The following is a 25,582-nucleotide window of genomic DNA, read 5'->3' as shown; positions in this document are numbered from 1 at the left end:
AAGCTGATTAATGCATGAGATCGTATAATATCCAAGGCAATCATACTCTTCAGTGAGGCCAAAGTGCTACTATTAGAAAGTGAAATTACAGTATAATTAATTTTTATACATAACACTTATATCATTTTCACAATACATTGTAATACCGCCAATGATAGAGTAAGGCAGTGAGAGTTGTGTGGGGGCAGTAGCACAAGAAGAAGTGTGAAGGGCTAACAATAAGAGGAGGCAAAGAATAAAGTATTGGTCAAGATTGTCCATGCCTTACATTTTACACAGCCTTTTATGTGAGTACAAAGTGGGTGTAAAACACTATCGCCTCAGATCTCTCCACTCACACCAGTGGCAGGGTTTTATACCCACTTTGCACTAGTGAAAATGATGACAGAAGTTGCAAGACAATGGAAAATCAGAACTATTGCTTAGAAAAAGCTTTATTCAACTAATAGTAAGATTTAGACCCACAAAGAAACAACATTGAAGGTTAAGGCTACTGTTCCAGTCAGATTACCCTCTTTCCTGGGTATTGCAATACATAGTCTCATCTGGCAGGAGAACTCCTGCATCCCTTAGCAGATGCAGTACTCTGTCTGAGTTAGGGATGGAGTAATACCATAATTCTAAAATTTTATGTTGTTGGTTTTAATGGTTTCAAACACTATATTAAGTATATTGTATTTTTATTTTTGGAGCTGCTGTTTCTTAGCCTGAGATCCATCAGCATATTCATTTTCTCCCTTCTCCCTGCCACTGCACACACACGCATATGCACACACATACTCTCACTCAAAGAGAAGATGGTGCTTTATAAGTCAAGGACACCTAAAGAATGAATCCCAGGTGTCCTCGTCTGCTATTAATATCCTGTTTGGGGATTGCTGAGACTTCAGTCTCTTTTCATCCACCTGGCACATGAAACATCTGAAGAAAATCATATTTTCTTTAAATCTCTGGTTAGTAATAGTGTCTCTGAAGGGCAGCTTAATCAAGACACAGCAAGTGAATGTGACAAACAAAAAAAGGAAAAGCAAAAAAGAAGTTGAGCATAATGAAAATAAGCTTAGACAGCTGCATGATTGCACAGCTCGATGGTGTTTGATGGTACCAAATCATCTCCCCTTTTAAAAAACTTAATAAAATCAGCTATTCCTAACTGCCACATTCACCTAGCCATTATTGTATGGCTGAGTTTTTGTAGATGTCACAAGAGAAGTAAGTCTTTGAAGGGTGATAGAATTGTGGTCTTAAAGTTTTGCTCATGGAAGTTGTGGAAGAAAGCATGGAAACTTGTGGAAGAACAGGCAAATATGCATTTGAGGCTGGCATAGTTATCACAACGGGGGGGGGAGGGGCTGAAAAACGGTGTTATGATGCATGCTGTGCTTCATGAAGAGAGAATCAGAGTCAAATCCTGGTCCTGTAAGAGTTAAAGGGAGTGTAGTCCAAAATGCCTAAAGGTCCTATTCTTATCTTGCTGCATTCGTGCAACTTTCTTGTGGGAGCATCAAGGTAGAGAAGAATAATTTCCTGAATATAGGTTTTAGAGTGGTAGCCCTGTTAGTCAGTATCAGCAAAAACAATGAGGAGTCCTTGTGGCACCTTAGAGACTAACAAATTTATTTGGGCATAAGCTGTCGTGGGCTAGAACCCACTTCATCAGATTCATGGAGTGGAAAATACAGTGGAAAATACCTCACACTTGGTAAGGCAACTGCAATCTTTTCATGTATTTATACCTGGTCCTGTATTTTCCACTCCATGCATCTGATGAAGTGGGTTCTAGCCCACAACAGCTTATGCCCGAATAAATTTGTTAGTCTCTAAGGTGCCACAAGGACTCCTCGTTGTTTTTCCTGAATATATTCACCCTATGTCACCCTGGATGTGTCAAAAAAAATAAAAACCCTACCCAGGTACCAGGATAACTGTCCACTGGAGGTGGGAAGAAGGGAAGGTGCTATACTTATATAACTATATCTCTATAGGTATAGTTATTATACCGGTATAACTGTTGGTATAACTGATAAAATTTTCCTGTGTAGATAAGGCCTTAACTAAGATTAAAACAATCAGATTTCTCAAGACAGAGATTTTGCGAAACACCGCTGAGGCAATGTCTGGAGTTACAGTTGAAGAAATCAATTTTGAGGGTTTTTTAACCTCACTTGCCAGCATAAATTACAGACTTTGAGAAAGGAGAACTAATTACTTAGTCAACAAAATCCCAAGGAAGATTGTAGGAATGTTGTGTGAATGGCTATGTCAATATTATATGGATTTAAATAATTGCGGAAAATCATGTGTGAGCCAAAAGCATTTTTAACTTTGTAGTGGAAGGGCATATACATTCACAAAGGGTGAAATTCACCCTCTGTTGAGGGACAATACAATGCCTATGGAGCATTGAACTCCTGACATTAAGTGTGACTTAAATGGAGTGTAGTCTTGTGCTGGCTTTCTATACGGGGATGAATTTCACCCAAAGCACCTTACTGCTTTCTAGAAGCTCATTATTAGTATTATTATTTATTGATTGCCTGGTAATGTAAAAGTTCTTAGTCAAAACACTAGCTCACTGGACATAAATTGTTCCAGCCATTTAGGAAGTGAGAATGCAAGCAGGAAAGAATTGTCCAGTTTTGGAATTCATATCCAGTCTCTGGCACAGGATTCTGAAATGCATTTTGTTTTAATGAAATAAACATTGAAACTTCATAGCTGCTGATTAGTTGTAATTCACTGTCCTAGTTTCCTTCCAGAAAGTCTCAAGTATTTTTCCAGTCTTATATCTGATGTATATATTCAATGAATTTTATTGGAAGTGACTAGTGCATAACAAAAATTGTAAAATTAGGATTAAAAGGGTACTGGGAAACTCAAAGAGAAAAAAAATGTTACATTCCAGAGGCAAAACCTAGATCAAATGAGAAGCAAGCAGTTCACAAGTAAATGAATCCAGTATGAAGATTTCATGAACAGATAACTCCACTGAAAATACCACTACACAGTATTTCCTCCTTCAGGTAGCATAGTATGAATTGTTATCTCTAGCTGAGACTTGTAAATTCCATGGAACAAATCCTGAAATTCTTACTCAAGCAAAACACCTATTGACATTGGCAGGAGTTCTGCTTAATTAAGGATTGAATAAAAACTCTGAAAAGACTTCTGCATTTGGCTCCATGATTGCTATTTTAATTGGTAATGAACAGCAAACATTAGGTTTATTAATACAACAAAAAAAATTAAAAACGTATTTTGTGAAACATACATATTGCACTGAATTTGCATTCTGATAACTGCAGTCTATCTGCGTGTCTTTCCCGGCTCTAAAAGCTTGGATGGGACTCTGTAGGTCATTCAGACACCTTCACAGCTTTCACATGATTAGGAGGAGGCAATGCAAATCCCCTGATCTCAGTTCAGTTAAAGCACAATTTGTCACAAGTGTGTTTCTATTCATGGCTGCTTTCCTGCAAAATTCCATTTGCCAGCAGGGCCTGGTTGTTGAACCATATTCAGGCTTTGATCAGGATTTACCCTGAAGAGTTGCCACAGGGATTCTGACTTGTTTCAGAGTGGTAGCCAAGTTAGTCTGTATCAGCAAAACAAAAACGAGGAGTACTTTTGGCACCTTAGAGACTAACAAATTTATTTGGGCATAAGCTTTCGTGGGCTCAAACCCACTTCATCGGATGCATGCAGTGGAAAATACAGTAGGAAGATATATATATACACAGAGAACATGAAAAAATGGGTGTTGCCATACCAACTGTAACGAGACCAATTAATTAAGGTGGGGGACTATTATCAGCAGGAGAAAAAAAACCTTTTGTAGTGATAATCAGGATGGCCCATTTCAAACAGTTGACAAGTAAGTGTGAGTAACAGTGGGGGGGGGAGGGAATTAGCATGGGAAATAGTTTTTACTTTGTGTAATGACCCATCCACTCCCAGTCTTTATTCAAGCCTAATTTAATGGTGTCCAGTTTGCAAATTAATTCCAATTCTGCAGTTTCTCATTGGAGTCTGTTTTTGAAGTTTTTTTCTTGGAGAACTGCAACTTTTAGATCTGAAATTGAGTGACCAGGGAGGTTGAAGTGTTCTCCGACTGGTTTTTGAATGTTATAATTCTTGATATCTGATTTGTGTCCATTTATTCTTTTGCGTAGAGATTGTCCGGTTTGGCCAATGTATATGGCAGAGGGGCATTGTTGGCACATGATGGCATATATCACATTGGTGGATGTGCAGGTGAACGAGCCTCTTATGGTCTGGCTGATGTGATTAGGTCCTATGATGGTGTCCCTTGAATAGATATGTGGACAGAGTTGGCAACGGGCTTTGTTGCAAGGATAGGTTCCTGGGTTAGTGTTTTTGTTGTGTGGTGTGTGGTTGCTGGTGAGTATTTGCTTCAGGTTGGGGGCTGTCTGTAAACAAGGACTGGCCTGTCTCCCAAAATCTGTGAGAGTGAGGGATCATCCTTCAGGATAGGTTGTAGATCCTTGATGATGCGCTGGAGAGTACTTTTGGGTATTCTCCTGCCTCTGTCAATCTGTTACTTCACTTCAGCAGGTGGATACTGTAGTTTTAAGAACGCTTGATAGAGATCTTGTAGGTGTTTGTCTCTGTCTGAGGGATTGGAGCAAATGTGATTGTATCTTAGAGCTTGGCTGTAGACAATGGATCATGTGATGTGGTCTGGATGAAAGCTGGAGGCATGTAGATAAGTATAGCGGTCAGTAGGTTTCCGGTATTGGGTGGTGTTTATGTGGCCATCACTTATTAGCACTGTAGTGTCCAGGAAGTGGATCTCTTGTGCGGAGTGGTCCAGGCTGAGGTTGATGGTGGGATGGAAATTGTTGAAATCCTGGTGGAATTCCTCAAGGGCTTCTTTTCCATGGGTCCAGATGATGAAGATGTCATCAATGTAGCGTAAGTAGAGTAGGGGTGTTAGGGGATGAGAGCTGAGGAAGCATTGTTCTAAGTCAGCCATAAAAATGTTGGCACACTGTGGGGCCATGCGGGTACCCATAACAGTGCCGCTGACTTGAATGCCCCTCTGCCCACAATCTCTATGCAAAAGAATAAATGGACACAAATCAGACATCAAGAATTATAACATTCAAAAACCAGTTGGAGAACACTTCAACCTCCCTGGTCACTCAATTTCAGCTAAACTAAAAGTTCAACTAAAAGTTGTAATTCTCCAAGAAAAAAACTTCAAAAACAGACTCCAACGAGAAACTGCAGAATTGGAATTAATTTGCAAATTGGACACCATTAAATTAGGCTTGAATAAAGACTGGGAGTGGATGGGTCATTACACAAAGAAAAACTATTTCCTCATGCTAATTTTCCCCCTTACTGTTACTCACACCTTCTTGTCAACTGTTTGAAATGGGCCATCCTGATTATCACTACAAAAGGTTTTTTTTCTCCTGCTGATAATAGCCCACCTTAATTAATTGGTCTCGTTACAGTTGGTATGGCAACACCCATTTTTTCATGTTCTCTGTGTATATATATCTTCCTACTGTATTTTCCACTGCATGCATCCGATGAAGAGGGTTTTAGCCCACGAAAGCTTATGCCCAAATAAATTTGTTAGTCTCTAAGGTCTCGTTTTTTTTCACAGGGATTCTGTGATCTTCAATTTGAATCTTACCTCTTTGAAATATAAAAGTAAACAAAGGCCCAATCCTTCAAATACATTAACACACATGCTTAATTTTACAAACATGAGTAGTCCCATTGATTTGAATGGGACTACTAACGTATATAAAGTTAAACGTGTGTAAGTGTTTGCAGGGTTGGGGCCTTCAGTCTCTGTTTGTTGAACTGTGCCCCCTTCTTGCTGGCAATAGGGTGCAACAGCATTGTTTCCTTTTGCCATCATGCAGATAAATAATTTGATCACAGTTTTGGTGGTGTTACTGCATTTCTCCCCTCTCTCTTCTCCCATCCCAAAACAAGCAAAGGGGAAATTCAGTCAGCAAAGCAACACACTTAATGTTTCTTAAGGCAGCAGGAGAACCCTGTCTTTGTTTGTCAATGAGGTGCTAGCACAATTGCATGAGAGTACAGTAAATTCCTCATCCCTACTCTCATTTTCCTCTCTCCTTTTCCTCTGACCTCATTCTTTTTGTTCGTATGTTTGTTCCTTATGGAGACCACAGTCCTCCATTTCTCTATAAAATACTTATGCTATGGACAGTGGTATAATAATCCATAAACACTGGGAAAAATGGACTACTTCTGAAGTGGGGGGGTTCATTATTTATTTCATTGACTTTATAGTGCCGATCATGTGCATCTGTCATTCTGTACAATTTTAAATGATGGTTAAGTTAAACTATTCCGAAGGGGCCCAGCAGTCAGTCACTAAGGATAGTTTAGTCTCCATGCTCATTTAATTATTGGCCTTTCTGCTGAGACTGTTAAGAAGAGTGGCAATTGGAGCCAATTGTGACAGTATTTTTTATTATGTGAACATCTGTCTACAAGCAACTGGACTCAACCCACCAAATTAATTTCACATAGACTACCAGATAGCTTTCCGATAGTAATCTCTTTCACTTACAGTCATCCTGACTTGTACTTAAACTGACGGTCTGGAGGGCAAAGGCTCCCAAGCTACCCAAAACACTGAGGACCTCAGACAACTCCCACTGAAGTTAATTTCAGTGGAAATTTGACTGGGACCAGTGGTTCTCAACCTATTTACTATTATGTGGGTAGCATCCAGTACTACCTGTATGGTCCTGAGGATGTCACATGGGCTGCAGCTCTGTACTGATTGGGCCACAAGCAGCCCGCAGGCCACAGGTTGAGAACCACTGTACTGGGACCTTAGATACTCTGATGATAAATATCATAAATAAGGCCAGATCCCCTCTTCCTTTTTTTCTTTCATTTATTTAATATGAAATATTTCCATCCTTGGTCTTTTAAAACTGATCAGAAAAGACTGATCATTAAAAGGTCACCTCGATCAGCTTTCTAGTGTGAGATTAAATTTGCATTTCTAGAATAAAACAACTATGTTAGTATTTTGATCACATGTACAGCAGATTCTCTTGGCCCTTTATCTAACGCAGTGGTTCCCAAGCTTGTTCCGCCGCTTGTGCAGGGAAAGCCCCTGCCGGGCCAACCCGGTTTGTTTACCTGCTGCGCCCGCAGGTTTGGCCGATCGCGGCTCCCGCTGGCCATGGTTCACTGCTCCAGGCCAATGGGGGCTGCTGGAAGTGGCGGCCAGGGCGTTCCTCGGCCCGGGCCGCTTCCAGCAGCTCCCATTTGCCTAGAGCAGTGAACCGCGGCCAGTGGGAGCTGCGATCAGCCGAACCTGTGGTCACAGCAGGTAAACAAACTGGCCCGGCTCGCCAGGGGATTTCCCTGCACAAGCGGTGGAACAAGTTTGGGAACCACTGCTCTAACGCCATATATACTCTTGCACTAATACTGTTAGCCAGAGCTATAATGAAAGAGAGGAAGGTTAGGACTCTAGACTGGGACTCTAGGTTCAACTCCTAGCTCAGCCACAGACTTGATACATGGTTTTGGGCAAGTCCCTTGATCTCTCTGTGCCTCAGTTTCCATCCATAAAATGAGAATAATAATCCTTCCTTTCTTCTACACTTTATCTGCCTTGTCTATTTAGATGGTAATCTCCTCAAGGAAATGGTTGTCTCTTCCTTTGTGTTTGTACAGCATCTAGCACAGTAAGGCTTTCATTCCGACTGGTGGGCTCTAGTAATATAGAGAAATAATAACAGCACCATGGTTTCACTGTGCAGCAAAGGCAGGAGTGAACAGTGTAATAAACTTGCTTACAAAATTATGCCATACAGTAGGGCAATCTGAACATGGTTCCAGTTAGCAAACTTCCAGCACTACTATAAATGGCGTTCATAATCAGGCAGAGTCAAAACACCAGAAGGTAAAAACTGCCCTTTTATGGACTGGGGGTTAAAGCTATTAATTTCTAATTTATATATAGGAGGGGCCATTGAGTCAGTGAACTTATTGATAAGAAAGATACAGGACAGAGAGTTCAGTGGTAAAGGTGGAAGACTGAAGTTTCTGAGTTGTAAGATCAGTATTTTCCAGAGACTTTCTAATACTCCAGATTCAGCAGAGTTGGTGCTTGCTAATGGTAAGGTAGGTTTTCCTGCATGGCGGTGGTCTTTTCCCTAGCATGCAAGCAAATTTTCAGCCATAGGAAGACATGCCATGTTGTTATTAGGAGTTGTTCTGCAGTGTTCTGTGTAGAGGCAGTGGTCCTTGGAGAAGGAGCTTTGTGAGCATCAAGGGAGTTTGCTGTCTGCTTTCATCTAGAATCAATCTTTGATATGGAATGGCTCTCTGGGAGCCTGGCATTAGTGTAGAACTGAGATTCTTGAAAGAAGAGATTGCCTGCATGCTGTTTGACCAGCCCTTGTTTGAGGACTGGTGTGTACGCATAAATAAAGCAAGTTACACTTGGCGTATACCCAGACTGTGCATCACTGATGTCTCCTCCACTGGGGAAGCTAACCTGCAAGGTCCCAGATGTCTGCTACTGCTTGGCAGAGGGGTGACACTGGTGTCAGAACAGAATACTGGTGTCAGAAGAAGGGATAATGATAGCATATGTTACCATACATAATCTGAGATAAGCAATGTGCTGTTTGCTCTTCTGGACTATCACTTTTGACTAACATAATCAAGCATATTATCCCTGAGAAATCTGCTACTATCTGAGAAAAACAAAAGAGACCAATAGGCTACGGAGGCAAATAGTCCCAGATGTAATTTCTCACCTGGGAGTTTATTGAACATGGCCTGGTGCCTGGAAGTCCCAGTCTATTTCTGGTCCCTAGGCTAGTTTCAAAGTCATTTTGTAATAAACCAGACATGTTTATGTGTCCATCAAAAGTAGCAGTAGTCAGTTAGAGTTGAAGTCATTCAGAATGGTAGACAATCTTCAGATTTTTTTCTCATTACTTCCTTGGCCTGGTAGTTTCAACATAATGTTGGAAAATATATAGTTCAATGTGTATTTGTTTTGTATAACATTCTAAGTGCCATGCCCTTGTGATTGCAGTTTTGAAGTCTAACTCTAAAATGTTACATCTTGATATTTGAAATGATAGGATTAAAAGCAAAGGAACTTGGGCTGACATAGATACAGCTCTATGTGGTGTGAAAAATATATATCCCTGAGCACTGTAGCTATGCCCAGTTTAACCCCCAGGGTAGCTAGGTCAACATGAAGAATGCTTTCTCCTACCTAGCTACAGTTGCTTAGGGAGTTGGAGTTCCTACAGTTACAGAAAAAACCCTTCTTTTGTTGAAGTCTGCATTCCTGTTACGGGGTTATAGCGGCAAAGCTACTGCACCATAGCTGTGCCCCTATAGCCTTCGTCATGTAAACAAGCCCTGAATTTCTGCAAAGAGACAAAAGAGACCAATAGGCTATGGAGGCAAATAGTCCCAGATGTAATTTCTCACCTGGGAGTTTATTCAACATGGCCTGGTGCCTGGAAGTCCCAGTGTGCAGAGTTGTCTTTAATCAACCAATGCTTTTGGGTTTGGGAGAGTTGTTTGTTTGTTTTTTAGTTATATTTATCTCACTATGTGGGAATTTATGCCTAGAATTCCATGTAAAGGACATTACAAAGTAGCTCAGAAGCAGTATTACATGTGGGAACAGTGCTGTAATTGTGAGGTTACACTCAATTAGCATCTTAATTCTTAGCAACCAGAGGGGCTATTATAATGAAATAATGTTGCTATCCTCAGATAAATGGCTGTATTTAGAAAACTAATAGTAAGCAGAACAACAAGAAAATAGGGAAAACAGACAAGAAAATAGACTCTGTCAGTGTGTAAAGTACTGCTCCACCCTTCTCAAACCAGGAGCAAACTTCAACATCTGTTCTTGCTTCTTTTAATTACCATACACATTGTGGGCCAGATTCTTGGCTCTGCTTTACCCCATTGTGCCACTCAGGTGATGCAAAGGGAAGCAGACTGACCTCAAGCCCCAAGCCTGGGGATTCCCCCAGTACGGGTATCTCCCCAGCAGACATAGTCTCCTTCCATGCTTCCTACCTTGCATGGTTGTAGGGGGCATGTTTTGAGGGGATGTCAGAGCAAATAGGAGAAGTCTGGGTGCAGTGTGCTCCATCAGTCCCCAGCTGGCATATGGAGTCCATTATCCTAGCCCGCACCCAGAGCTGGGGCTGGTTACAGAATCAGTGAACCATAACAGGCTTTCTGACAGCCCTTTCCCCCTTTCTGCTGCTCCTAATGGAAGCTGGATGCAGCAGCAAATCTGTCCTGGTGTGGAATGTCTTAAGAGCAGCGTATGGAAAGTCTAGAAGATTTGGGCCTGCTTTGGCCAGTGCAAGTCCTCCAGATTTCAGTAGGAAATGTTCCTTCCTGTACTGAGGCAGAATGTGGTCTGTTAGTTGATTATAGCTTACAGTAAAGTAATTTTAAAATACAAACTTTTACAACTTCTTTCTGACATTTATACAAATGGCGACTCATGTTGGGGACAGTGTGCATGCTGTATGCATTCTTTTAATTAGAAGAAATTATTTGTCAGGTAAATTATTCAGCAGAAAATAGCAAAATTAATTAACTAATGTATCCGACTTGCTCTGCTGTACTTTAAACAGAGGGCCCTTATTAACTTAATAGTGCATTGAATTGAATATCCAATCCCAGCCTAAGATTTTTAGTGTTTGTTTCAGATTTGAGTTAGAATGTCATTTCGGGGTTGAGCTACAATCTAATCATAAAAAGAAGCACCTTTGCTTCCTTTTTATTACAAATGATTATCCAGTCTTTACAAACAAAAATGTTTTTTGGGGAAAAAAATAGGCTCAGTAGAAACAACAATGAACAAATTTTTCTTTTAGTTATACTAGTATAAACCAAGGTAACTGTACCAACATCAATGGATTAACAATGAACTTGGACCAAGACCTTTTAGTAATGGAAAATTTTCTGTTCCTAGGCTAGCTGCAGAATAAAAGACAGAAAAAGTGAAGACAAGGTGGATGAGGTAATATCTTTTATTGGATCAACTTCTGTTGGTGAAATAGACAAGCTCTTCTTCGGGGTTGAGCTCTATGTAGCTTGAAAGCTTGTCTCTTTCATCAACAGAAGTTGGTCCTGTAAAAGATATTATCTCACTCACCTTTTCTCTCTAATATCCTGGGACCAACATGACTACAACGCTGCAAATGGAAAAAGTGAAGTCCTTGGTGCATTTTATCACTGTGTTTTGCTGCTTTATCAGGTTAATAATCAAGTTCTTGTGTGTTCAATCTAGTAAATTTTTCTCTTGGGGGGGGGAAGATGCTAAGTGATGGCTAAGAGCTAACACAATGGAGGCACAGCAAAGGATCTATCACATTTCAATAGGTTAATTTACATTGTGTTGTTTGTTTTTTAAAATCTGCAACAGTCTCTTACATAGGAATTTTTCCTTTTTCCATTTTTTGCATGCCTGTACTGAGAGCTGGATGGCTTACATTGATTGTTTTTGTCTTAGTTCTGGACCTAGCATAAATCATAGGGCTTGAGTCTCTACCCCATTTACACCAGCTTTGCACTAATATAACTCGTTTCACCAGTGAGACTTCAAGAGTGCGGAATCCGGCCCACAGACATTGGAGATGTTAGCTCCCTGTCTCTCTCTCTGTCAGATATGGATTGTTCCCTATCATGCCCTTTAAAAAAAACGTTTTCTAGAGTCATGTGACTCATTTGCTGACCTGGCAGCATTCACACAACTGTTGTAGTAAAATATAACATTGTCCATTTTCTAATTTGATTACTTTTTTAATCAGGTAGGATTCATGGTGTCCACACAGCTAGTTTTGTATGTTACAGCAGTAGAGCAGTCTACAACAGTGTATATTTAAGGTTGAGTAGAGCTTTCTGCTTAGAGCTGGTCAAATCAAAGTGCCCTAAAATCCATATGCATAGTCAGATTGGCTTGAAAATTGCTGTGCTGCCCAAGGAGCCAGGGTAGACTTAGCAGATACCCTATTTGACAAAGTATATGTCATGTATCTACTTTTCAAAGGACCCTGTTTCAGATTTCACCAGGATGCTAATATGCATGTAACTTTCAAAAAGACACTTCTCAAGGGTTCAGTGTGTATGTGGTACAGTAGAACCTCAGAGTTATGAACACCAGAATTACAAACTGATCCATCAACCTCATACATCATTTGGAACCAGAAGTAAACAGTCAGGCAGCAGCAGAGACAAAAAAAAAAAAAAAAGCAAATACAGTACAGTGCTGTGTTAAACATAAACTACTAAAAAAATAAAGGGAAAGCTTAAAAAAGAAGGTTTGACAGGGTAAGGAAACTTTCTGTGCTTGTTTCATTTAAATTAAGATGGTTAAAAGCAGCATTTTTCTTCTGCCTAGTAAAGTTTCAAAGCTGTATTAAGTCAATGTTAAGTTGTAAACTTTTGAAAGAACCATAACGTTTTGTTCAGTGTTACAAACATTTCAAAGTTACGAACAACCTCCATTCCCGAGGTGTTCGTAACTCTGAGGTTCTACAGTAAATGGGAAAAGTGCAGGAATCAAAAAGCATGCCACCCTCGGTCCTTTAATTCTACTTGGCATTGGCTCCCAAGTATACTGGGGGCACATTGGGGGATTCAGAGTCATGTGCCCCCCCCCATAATTTTAAATCAAGTTGGTTGAAAGTGAAGTGTATTGCAATAAGGGCCTAGAACTTTTTTAGTAATTTTCTACTGGGCAGCTACTGGCCAGACAGGACAGCACAAGATGAAACTAGACTGCAAGTAAGTACACAGATAAAATAATGGCACAAAGCCCCAAACGCAGTGTTTTAACAAAAACTTGCCTTTCTGTCTGGTTTGATTTTGGATGTGGTTACAGTCAACTCAGAATATGAATTGATATCAGTATAAGATGACCAGAAATTTGGTCAGAAAAAGAAAATACCTTTATATTTACCTGTCTATGAATTGCTGACCTATTCATGTATGTATGGTGCTTTTTCAGTTATGGCCATTTGAAAAAGTGAGAAGCACAAACCACTACCAGTTCCTCTTAATTTATTTCCTTTACTGTACCTCCTTACATTAATTCCTAAGAATTAGTGAACACACAAACTGCATTTGGTCATGTCTAGAAGCATCCATGCGCATTAAAGACTAGCCTGCAGTATCAGCATTAAGATGGGATTGGTTTATAGGGTATCCATATGGCATTGGTTTGCAACTACAGTAATGGGCCAGCTCTTTATTTAATTCATGGACAAATAGATGCGATAAACAACTGAGTGACAACTTCCAGATGTGCATCAGTTCCCTGCATACCTTCCAACATATAGAGGAAGATAGGTATGCTTACAGTTCGAGCATGCAAAGTAAGTTAGGGCTTTGCAGTGGCAGTGTGAGACCCCAATCTGTGTTAAGACAGCAAGTGAAGTCCAAGGGCATGCTCCCACAAGACACTTCTAAAACAATAACCTCAAAATATGCATTTTCTTGCATTCTAGAAAGCACACTTTCACATTTGGACACCAAAAAATGTATATATTTGTTAACATCTCTAAGCTGGAGTGGGAGTTCAGAGGGCACTGGGAAACGATAAGGCACCTGAAAATCTCTGTGATTAGTATGCTCAGTGCCTCATTTATTCCGTGACTCTGCAGCCATGGAATTTGCTGTGGAATTCACCATATGTAATTGGTTTGCGCTTCAAAATCTCAGTGTTCATTTAGGTCCTGTCTAGGCTAGGAAAACAGGTCATATTTTAGAATGTGTTGGTTAAAGCATGTTAACTAACACATTTTTAAAGACTAGTATGGGCAGGGTTTAACACCTTTAAAAATGTGTTAGTTGGTCATGGTCAATCCTATGGAGGAGCCTCCAAGGGACTTCTTTAAGTTGTACCTAGTTACCCACAACCCCAAGGGGCTGTTCTGAGAGTTGGGGATTACCGGAGTATGGGGTTCTCTGGCCAAGCAGAAGTGGTGTTGCAGCACTACACCAACTCTATACCGTCAGGAGAATTCTCGCTACAGAGGGACTCCTCTTAGAAATGGTTATTCCATTTTGTGCCTCTTTGCCGCCATGATAGCAGTGCAAATGGAATATATGGGGTCAAGGATCTGAACCAGAAAATCTGAGTTATAGAAAGGCAAAATGACTTCTCTGATCCACATTATGGGCTGTTGAGTTAGAGTTTAGTCTGTGACCTAAAGACCTTGGTTTTCATTCTGAGTTTGACACTTATTTACTGTGAGACGTAACTCAGGCCAGATATTAAAAAAAAACCAAAAAACATTACAGCAAACTGTGTCAGCTCTTTTGCAAATCTGACCAGAAGTGTCACACTGAGAATTACTGAATGCTGAGCAGTTTTCAAAATCTGCCCCATGTATAAGGATCTAATGAGAGCTGGGACGTTTTGGAAATCTGGCCCCAGCTGCTGTTCTTGTATAATGCAATACTACTACTGACATGTCATGAAATACTGTAAGAATAATAAAAATGAATATAACAATGAAAAAAGCATAAAACAAAATGAAATTCTGCAACAACATTTTGACATTCCAACACAAAATTTTAAAATTACAAAGCAAAACTTTTCCAAAACTAAAACTTTTGGAAATTCCATTGCATAGGTCAAAGCTTGATTTGTTGTGGTATTTTGGAACACAGCTCTCTTTATATTTCTGGAAGGATCTGAAGGAACATTATTAAAGACAAAAAATGTTACAGTAGATTTTCACCTTGCGTAAATATTACCCTCCATTAGAAGGGAAATTCCTAAAGAGGTTCCAGATCCTAGCTATAGAAGATGGCAAGAGGAGTACATAGCACTGTAATTCAGCTGAGATTGTACAAGTTTGGTATTGTATTTAAACTACTACACATCCACGCTGAAAACATTCCCATTTAATAGCACCTTCCTTGGTGAGGGGCTCTCTGACTTACTCATGCAAGCATTTAATAACAGGCTTGCTCAAAATGGAAGCTGAAAGAAAACTTGGCGGAGTACTTTGTTTTCACACTAGTTGCTAGTTAATTACATGTAACTTGAGAAGAGATCTATACCCCTTAAATCACTGAATATGATGTTTAATTAGCAGTATTCTCATGCAAGAAGCTTTTCCCCTGCTTCAGATTATTATTCTTCATTTGGCTTTTCTTTTTCTGTTTGTCTTCTCCATTCCCCTCCATGCCTTTTGACTCCTGTCACAAGGCTGGAGTTTTCTGTTACTGTTCCATCCCTTTTCCATACCTCAGGATGGTACATATGTCCAAAAACAGAGGCCAAAACCAACAGATTTATCTCAGCCCTAATGACAGCGAGCTGCATGCTGAGTGAATTCTTAAATTCCCCAAAACTACTTTTTTGCCAAAACATGTGGAGTTGCAGCATTCAATATTTTATTGGGACTGTTATCTCCAAATGAAGAATGACTCCACTGGAAAAAATGATTTGGTATCCGCTGCAGGGCTATTTTTAGTTGCTTGTTTGGTGAGACTTCAGAAAACATAATTAGCCATATGGAGAGAGATGCGCGCCAAGTCTTAAATTCAATTTTTGCAAACCACATTTAAAAGTTACCTTGTCTGCAAGTTTACATTATTGGGATCAGGAGACATGTTTCTGTGTGAGCATGTGATTCTTCATTGTTCTTCTGGTAAATATTTGTGTTTGTGACGATTATAGAACTGGCAGTACTAGAGGCTGAAATCTTCTGTTTATTTATAGGGAAAGGTTTGTACAAGCAACAGTACTGGAATTGTCCCCTAATTCTGTCACTAATGAACTTTCAGACTTGCCTTAGGATAACCTGTGTTCTAGGGCAGTTATAAGTAGAACTGGTCAGAATTTTTTTTCACTGAAAATTTAAATGAAAACCAAAGAGAGATCATTTTCATCAAAACTTTTCCACACAAAATTACAACTTTATATCGAAAACCAAGAATTTTCACTTGAAACCCAAAAGTTTCTTTTGGGAAAATCAAAACAAAATATCTAGTTTTTGCTCAGATTGATCCAGACTGAAACATTTCAGTTTGTCAAACCAAATCAAAATGCTTCATTTCAGATCAGATCAACATTAAACCATGTCTGCCTGAACTGAACTTCGGGTGCCTAATGCCACCGTTTTCCCCTATAGGCTCCCTGGCCAGACTCTCATCTCCCATGATACACTACAGTCTCCCCTCAAAGTTTTCTGCTGCTTGGAGATAAGTTAAACGTTTGCTATTTGAGAAGTCACATGCTGTTTTGGGTCCCTGGAACCAAATGAATTCCACTCTTCCTCTTGCTGTCAATGAGCCATGGAAGAGAATGAAAACTCCTGTGTCTGCTAGGAGAATGAAGAGGATGCTATCATTATTATTAGAGAAATGAAGAACAGATCAGACCATTAGGGGACCTGCCCTAATTAAGTGTCCTTTTCTACCACCTATGGCTGGAACTGTTTGAACCCTTTGAAAATAATTTGAAAAGATTCATAAAGTTTTGATTGTCTAAAAATCAAATACACCACTATTCTCAGGCCCTGACTTTTGAAAAGGATTGAGTTTGAACAAACCAGCCTTTCTTATGCTCAAGTGCTGTAAATCCATAGGCCAGGTTTAGTTTTAGATGATTTTGTGGGTTTGCTGAAACTTGCTGACTATTGGCCATACTGGAAAATACTCTGTGACTTACCCTGTGTGATTTTCCTGGCAGATGTGGTTCAGACTCTACATTCAACAATACATGGCAGCCTGTGAACATACGCTGATATCCAGATAGAGTAGGAAAGCTCACCCAAAGCCTTGGTGGATGATTCACCAACACAAAACCTGTTTTAACAAATCAACCTGGTTCGCAATGACAGGTCATATTCAAACCCAGGTTGATTTTGAACTCTCTTGCAGCTAGAGTTGAACATTTATCACAGCCCTAAGCTCAGGCTGAATGAGAGGGAAACAAATGAAGTTGTGGCCACCAGGCATGATCTCTGCAGCCTCTATGCAACCATTCAGGGTGTGTGGCGAAAGGTGGCACCAGCTTGTCCAGTACAGAATCAGAGTCTGCAAGATCAGTTGTATCAATTAGAAGGTCATTTGAAGATGCTCCTCAATTGTCCACTGCCTCTTGCCCCTCTTCTGCTTGACGTGGGGCAGGAAGTTCAGACAGAGCCACCTTCCTACAACCAACAAGAAATCTGGATTGCAGGCCCTAAACTAAAGTCTGGGAAGGCACCAGGAGGTTGTAACATCACCCCTGAGTTGCTGAAGAGAGGTGAGAGTACTGTAGTACCATGGCTGCATAGGCTTTTCGAGACTATCTAGCACACTAACATCATCCCTGATGACTGGAAGAAGGGTGTTGTTCTGCCTCTGTTCAAAAAGGTAACAACTGTAGAGGTATTACACTGATGTCAGTCCCAGGAAAAGTGTTTGATTCCATGTAAATGACTCGAATCAGCGATGCATTTTGTGGTAAAGGCTGGATAATCAGCGTGGCTTTAGACCTGTTCATTCCACTGCTAACCAGCTCTTTACCTGGAGACAGCTTTTTGAGAAAATGGCTTGCTATGAGGCTCTTAATCTAAAGAACCAAGGTTATACCAACTTTATTGAATGGGAGTGAAATGTGAGCCTTGAGGAAGGCTGAAGAACAATAGATGGAAGTTTTCAATTCTTGCCAGCTTGCCATCTTAGTCAGCTATTCCATATTAAGTGGCAGGACAAAATCAGCAATAATAATGTCCATAGCCAAACCCACCAACCACCTCAATCAGAATGGTTTCAGTTTTGGAAGCTTTCTTGGTACTGACATATTATTAGGATGAAAGACCAACATATTATGCCTGTTTACCAAAGAATGCTATTATATGGCAGGTGATTGCCAAAAGTTTCAGTGGTGTGATAAGATCACGCGTGATGGACATAGACTGAATAACCAGACAGACTGCCTTAAGGACCTAGCTAGAGATTGATCCACATGGTGCTTGATCTGGAAGGAGTCTACATCTTTTTGGGATTTGCCTTGATGATTATGACAATCAAGGTCGGAGAAAGAACACTGCAAGGAGGAGAAAAGAATACTCAATTCCTCACAGTCCCTGTCCTCTTTTTTATTGGTTAGAAAATCTGATTTTCAAACTGGCATGCCCCGGTGAATATAAACTATGCATCCTGCTCCTCCATTGTTAATCCCTGATAGTTTTTTTAACACCTGGCTCTGGGTCTGTTGAGCTCCAGGACATGGATAAATAGGAAAAAAATGCAAGGATTTATATGAACAATATTTATAATTAAAGATCTTGGGCTCAGTCCTTGGCTGCTGTTCCACCCTGCTCTGTGTTGCTAGAAAGCTGCCATAAAGAAGTAGCAAAAGATTCCCCTTAACATAGGAATCGTGTGTTGTGAAGTCGATGTAGAAATCTCTGCACCACCTCACCACAGACCTTCATGCAGGGGTCATATCAGAGGTGGACAGGGGGTGTACTAAGGATGGGAGGGAGTGAGGCAAAGAATATGGCACTCTGCCAGATCCTTGGTTGGCACAAGAGATGATTGCAGCCAGAATAATTTAGAGCAACCTTAAGGTTCCTCTAAGTTACGGTATGCCTACACAGCAGCTGAGATATGTAATTTCTCAGTTTAGATAAATTTATACGTACACTCACTCTGCTCGTGCTGTAGGGTGACCATACATCCCATTTAGGCTGGGACATTCCCTTTTTTAAACCCTGTCCCTGACTTCCTGACTTTTTTGGCAAAAGCAGGCATTTGTCCCATTTGCTCTTGCCAACTGATCAAGGAGGGTAAGGAAGGGTTCCAGTGTGGGGCGGCCTGGCAGGGTTTGAGCAACCAGCGACAGCCTCAAGCCGGGGTCCAGCAGGGTTCGAGTGATCAGCAGGGTAGGGCAGGGTTTGAGTGACCAGTGAGTAGTGACAGCCTTGAGCGGGTGGGGGGGGGCAGCAGGGCTCGAATGACCAGTGACAGCCTTGAGGCAGGGACCAGGCAGGGTTCGAGTAACCACTGACAGCTTCGAGTGGGGGTCAGCAGCTGGGGCCAGCCCCGTGGGAGGAGGGGGGCACTGGGGCCAGCCCCAGAGAGGGAGGGCTTGGGCCAGCCCCACGCGATGTCCTGTTTTTCCTTTGGGAAATATGGTCACCCTACCGTGCTAGCATACTAAAAATAGCAGGGTGACCGCGGAGGCTTGAGCTAGTCACTGCAGTACATATCCAGGGGGTTGGGAGGGATTGTGCTTGGGCAGCTAGCCTGAGCCGCTGCCCATGCAGCTGTGACTACACTGCTACTTTTAGGCATTAGCTTCAGCAAAGCTAGCACATGTACATCTATTTGTGCTGGAAATCAGTCGCTGTTGTGTAGACATACTCTTAGACGGAGAGCCTCATCGGCCTCTGGCCAACTCAAGATTGGTGACGCAGCAAGGTGGTTTAAATCCACCGGATGCCCTTTACCATCCTCCCCCAGCAGTGCTGAAAGTCAACTCAAGACACCTGAAGATTGAGCCCCTTGGCTGCAATTCAAAAACCCATTCTCTGATGTCTTGTACTTGCATTTATTTGTATTGATTTCAGGCTGTCTTCTGCCAATTTGATCTCTACTTCATTGATTTGCTTGCTTGTTTGTTTCAGTTTTTCAATTGACCTCATTGTCACTCCCCTGGTGGCTCTTTAAGGTAGTGCACAGCAGTTTGAATCTCTCTAGTCTGTTTTCAGCAAAGTCAGAGAGTAATTACTGTTCTAAAACCACAAATCAGACATGGGAGTTTGTTTCCTCTTTAGTCCCCATTGTCATCAGGACTTTTTATTTTTGCTGATGAACAGTATATTCAAATTGTTTTAGGAGACCTTGTTCATGTTGTGACAATGGAATTATCATTCCTAATCTATGAGTTACCCTTGAGAAAGGAATACATAGGGTTCTTCTAGGATGACCAGATGTCCCGATTTTATAGGGACAGTCCCAATATTCAGGGCTTTGTCTTACATAGGTGCCTATTTCCCCCTACCCCCATTTTGATTGTTCACACTCTCTATCTGGTCACCATAGGCTCTTCAGATTACATCAGGACAGCAATTAAATCTATACACATCCACAGTTGGTTTCCAGAAACATTTGGATTTAAGGCATTGTGCTTTGAGTTAATCACATTATAACACGTTAGTCAGATCATATTATAAATTGTGGTATATGTACTGCCTGGCTCAGAACAGTGTGATCAACATCACCTAATAGGACACAATACAGAGCATATGAGTAGTTAAATATTCAAAGTAGTAAAAATTAATTTTTAAAAGCAATTATTTGTTTAATCCCATTTCATTGAGAAGTGTCTCCAACGGAGTTGTATTTTAAGGATTTCAAAGCACAAAAGACTTTTTTTTGAAGAATCATTTAGCTGAATCTTTATCCATAACAACCAGTTCACTGTCATCTGCTATCTCTAGTTAAATCAGTATTGAAAATAGCAGCTCACTTGATTGAGGGTTTGGGTTTCTGGGGTGAGGGTTGTTTTGGTGGTTTTTGCATTTCTTTCAATTAATCTGCTTCTCAATACTTAAAGATCTATATTTGTTTGGTAATTTTAAGAAGAATATTTAGTACAGGAAGAGTCTGGGGCCCTTGTCAAATTTGGAAAAACGCTTGCAAAAAAGGGACCAATCCTATATCCTTTGTGTACTGAAAACTTCCATTGGCACTGAACAACACAGTGTGGGCTCTCCTTCCATCAGCGGCTTCATGTGGAGTTTTGGGCTCACAGGAAACAGACGATCCATCCCAAGTGCTACTAACTGTCTGAGGGCTTGTCTATACTGGACAGTTGTTCTACTTTACCTATATCAGTATAGTTAATGCGGTACAACCTCTTCATTGTGAATGCATTTATAAAGGTGCTTTATACTAGCATAGTTATTCCCATATGAGAAGGGGAATATCTATATTAGTACAAGACCAGGTCTACTCTTGAAAGGCTTTGCCCGTATAGTTATACTGGTATAATATACTGGCAAAACCTCCTTGTGTGGATATGCCTAAATGAGCAAAAATGCACTTTCCAGACCCCTCCTGAGTGAAACAAGCTGTACCAGCAAATGTACAGTTTTGCGGGGATAAATGTGTCTACACTATGGGCTTTTGCTGGCGCAAATCTGCTAGTCACAAATCATAACCCCATCACACCCCTCACTGAAATAGCTATCCAGGCAGAAGTTTGTAATGTTGACCTTGTCTAAGCCACCTTAATACAAGTATAAGAGTGTCCATACAAGTATACAAGTATACAAGTATACTTTTATACAAGTATAAAAGTAGGGCTTTCACTGGTATAAATATTTCAGTGGAAAAAAAATCACAGCTTTTACCAACATAGTTATACCAGTAAAACCATTAAATGTAGACCAAACCCAACTAACATAAACACTCCTTTCTGTTCAGCTCTGGGACAAGTCAACTATTTGTATTTTTCAACAAAAATTTCAAAATTTGATGCTTAGTTCAAAAGAGTTATTAGCATCTTTGAACCTTATTCAAAGTAACCATTACGTATTATACAATCAAATGTACTACAAACTTTTCTCACTGTGATCAGTTGAGGATGGTGGGAGTGGACTACTGCTAGCTTCCATTCTTCCTTTCTACATAAATGTTAAAATATCTTTTTTTAACTACTCCCTTCCCTAGAATCACCACACGTTGACATCCTTGTGGATTGCTAACCTTTCTGCTTATAGATTGGTTAGAAAACACTGAAAAAAGTAAAGCTTTGCACGGTACAACAACATAGGAGTCTGACTTCATGGTCTCTCTTGTTCACACAAAGCATGGTAAGGTGTATTTGAAATCCCAAGAAACATATAGGGTATGTCTATACTGCAATCACACCCATGATTGCAGCTTGTGAAGACATACACACTAGCTTTAATTTAGTTAGCTTGGGTCTCAGAGCAGTGAAGCTGTTGCGGCAGGAACTCCAGCATGACCACCCAAATAATTACCCAGGGTTCTGGGCAGGTTAGTGCAATCTACTCTGAAACCCATGCTGCCATGGCTTCACTGTTTTGGTATCCAAACTAGCTAGATTAAACCTAGCTTGGCTATGTCTATGCGAGCTGCAGTCACACCCTGTTATTGCAGTGGAGACATACCCACAGAATATATGTTGTAGGTTGGCTGTTATAATCTAAAATATTGCATACAGTGCATACTGTAATAAGACTATTAAATGCTTAAGAATTATTACGTTAACTCTCTGAGACATTTCACTTCTTATGGTTCACTGATTCTCAGGCAATGGAGCTACCTAGTGCTAAAGATCTTTCACGTTTTGCTTTTTCCTCTGCTAAGACACTCCTCTTATACACATGACATCTTTAATGGCTTAATTTGCGGCGATTAGCATAGCATATATGTGCACATTTATAAAGAATTGCTTTTAAATTCTAAAGATACGTTTTATCTTGAAATAGATGCAGTCATACTAGACATTATGGTCAGCATGGAAAAACTAAATCCGTCCTCAAGTTTGCATTTTCCTTTTCCCAGTATCCAGAGGTACAGCTCAGTAAAGTACATGTTCAAATCTCTGCCGAGAAACTGTTTTAATTTGAAATCTTGGGAAAACAGAAAATCCCTTCTGTTCTCAAAACACAAATACTGGCTGAAGTTGCATTTTTTTAAATTGGTTAAGCTTTTATCAATGAAGAATGGTTATTCATCCAGCAATCTAATTATGGTTTGAAATAATTGTTGCACTAAACCACTGTCACAGGATCAAAGGGCACTTGATAACAGAATCGTGAAGGGGAATTGTATAGGGCATGGGAACATAGTTAGGGGTAATGAGATAATGAAATTAAGAAAGGGAAAACTCTGACTGTGAATATGTGACATCTTGATAGTGAGATGTATCAAGGGGTGGAAGTTGTAGAAACTTTATCACATGGGACATTTAAAATTGGTCCAAACAAAACATGAGAAAACCAATGAGGAACCAGTTCTGCACTGGCAGAGAGATGGACTGGATGACCTAAGAGCTCTTTTCCATCTCTAGCATCTCTAAGAATGTTTGGATGAATACTTGGAATTCTCTATCTGCCTTCTTAGGCCTTCTCTTGTATTTAGTAGCAGGAGACCATTATCTGTGACAGTGCTTGACTTCATTGACAGAAGATAGCTTAAGTTCCTGTGTTTCTTATTGAACAAAGTTATGTTTTAGGATATATGGGACCGAAATATACCTGCTCCAGTTTAGCTACAGTAGATAAGTCGAGGAGGCACTTCCTATCCTGTGGACCAATGTAATTTGGCTGGCCTCATGGGAAATTTCAAATGGTGAGAGGCAAGTATGACTTCATTAACCTCTGAGATTTTGAAAGCTCTTTAACCATTTTCACTTTGTGTCTTTCACAGACAATCTGAAAGGAGAGATAACCCAGCGGCACATGCAAAGGGCAGCTCTAGGTAAGAGCAGAATATTCTTGTATGAATAATAAATAGTGCATTTGGAAGAGAGGGCACTTCCCAGTGTTTACACAGAGTGTGTAAGACACAATGAACCAGATCCTCATCTAATAAAAGTAGATTCACTGGGTCAAATCTTCAGGTGATGTACATTTACCTAGCTCCATTGCTTTCAGTAGAACTACCTGAGCATCTGACTCAATACGTTGCATTTAAAGTTGTTCCAAGGTAACCCATGACACTGCTGTCTATGAGAATTCCTTATGCAGTGTTTCAAAGAGATAAAAAAAGTGTACACTCCAACTGTGTGTTCCAGTCTGCATTGTAACATCTGGCCTTGTCTCAAACATTTAATGGCTCCTTATTGTACATAGAAAGTAATGGGGAAAATGCTATTTTAAATGACTATTTAACTGATTTTCATAAAAAAGGTAAGTATGGACTTTTTTTTAAAGGCCCCAGGGTAAAAAGCACAGCACCGACTCTGCCAGCTACACACAGCATTGTGAATATTCCATCAATTTTCCTCGATGTAATGTGCAGCCAGTGGGTTTTGGCTTTTGTTTTGAACATTGCTGCATGCTTATCATCACTAAATCTGGACCACACAAAATATTTTCCAAACTTTTTTTCCTTCATTCTTTGAGCCTTTTAAATATTCTGTGTATTTTGATCTAATGTTTATTCTGTGAATTGGGGCACCTCATTAGCCTGCTTATCTTATTCGACATATATTCTTCCAGAGAATAGCAGGTCTCAACTCTCCTAGAATCTTTCTTGATGACCATAAATCCATCAAGAGCTTTTTGAAGGAAAACTGCTTGGTAGGAAGCCTCATTAAGAGTTGGTAGAAATCCCTATATAAAATAATACATACCATTTCAATTAGAATCCAAGAGTTAACATCTTCCAGCTGCTCTTCTATTTTATTTTATTTTTTTACTCAAAGCACTTTTATGATCAGAACTCTTTAAGGAGCTCTTTTAGTTGGATTTTAAACACTGATGATCTGTTTCCCCTAATAGGCTCACTTCAAATGTGGATTTCTCATTGAAGGAAACCTCCCTGCTCAGCCAACTGTTCTTAGCTGTCTCATCTTTTAAATCACCATTTTCTGCATTGACAAAGCACTCAAAGAGACAGATGGGGACAAAGAACATCAGATTGTTCTGACCTTCTGGTTCTGTAAAGAAGAAAGTGCATTTGCAAAAAGGCCTAATTCTGCCATCCTTACGAACACTCAGTAGGACTTTACCATGCAAATAATTCCATTCTTTTCAATAGGAACACTCACAGAGTAGGGTATAACTAAGCATGGCAAAGGGTGGCAGAATCAAGTCCAAAATCACCAGATTAACGTTTCCTTTTCTCTTCTTCCATTCTTCCTGCTTTCCTTTTTCCCTTTCCACCTCTCTGATCGACATAAAAACTACCTTTGCAAGCAGCATAAACTCTCCTAATGACATAGTGCTGTGCACACCAATGCATATATCAGTGTAACTCATGTCACTCAGTGGGGTGTAATATTCACACCCTGAGCTACATAAATTTTGCCGACATAAGCTGGAGTGTAAACTTAGCATCAGATGACTCCTTTTCCCCCTCCCATTCTTTTTTTCCCCTTTCTTTCTTTTCACCACCCTTTTGCTCTTGTATTTTCTATCTCTCAAGCCCTCTACTGTCTTTCTCTGCTCTACTTTTTCACTCTCTGTTTCATGTTAAATCTCCATTTTTAGATCTGTCTCTTACACGTGGATGCCTTTGTATGAGTGTACACAGGATTACAGTCCTAAAGTAGCACAACCTAGCATGGGACACTAGTATGCTTCTATTACTATAGAAAAAGGAAAAGCATTCCCCTGAGTTTGCTGTGCTGTAGAAGGCATCTGATGTGATTCAGTGGGCAGTCGTATCACAAGATGTTATCAAATGAAATTCCAGTAAAATATAGAGTCTCATTCTCCGCTATGTTACTCCAGGTTTATACAGCTGTAACTTCCCTGGAGTCAATAAAACCACTGGAGCTGCATTAACATAAAGCTGGAGTAACACAGAGATTCAAGCCCACGGTGACTTAGAA

General features: G+C 40.2%; 1 protein-coding gene across 1 annotated transcript in view; it reads left to right on the top strand.

Annotated features, from left to right (window-relative positions):
* The window catches only part of KIF6 (kinesin family member 6), a 287,759-nt gene that overhangs the window by 219,853 nt on the left and 42,324 nt on the right, over positions 1–25,582 (top strand). Inside the window, exon 16 of the mRNA XM_074949116.1 lies at positions 23,452–23,502. Coding sequence (XP_074805217.1) covers positions 23,452–23,502 — 51 coding nt within the window. The remainder of the gene's footprint in view (positions 1–23,451; positions 23,503–25,582) is intronic.

This window comes from Natator depressus, chromosome 3, assembly GCF_965152275.1.
Source record: "Natator depressus isolate rNatDep1 chromosome 3, rNatDep2.hap1, whole genome shotgun sequence".
Classification (NCBI taxonomy): domain Eukaryota; kingdom Metazoa; phylum Chordata; order Testudines; family Cheloniidae; genus Natator; species Natator depressus.
Note: the sequence above shows the minus strand (reverse complement) of the source record. Positions and strands in the feature narration are given on the sequence as shown.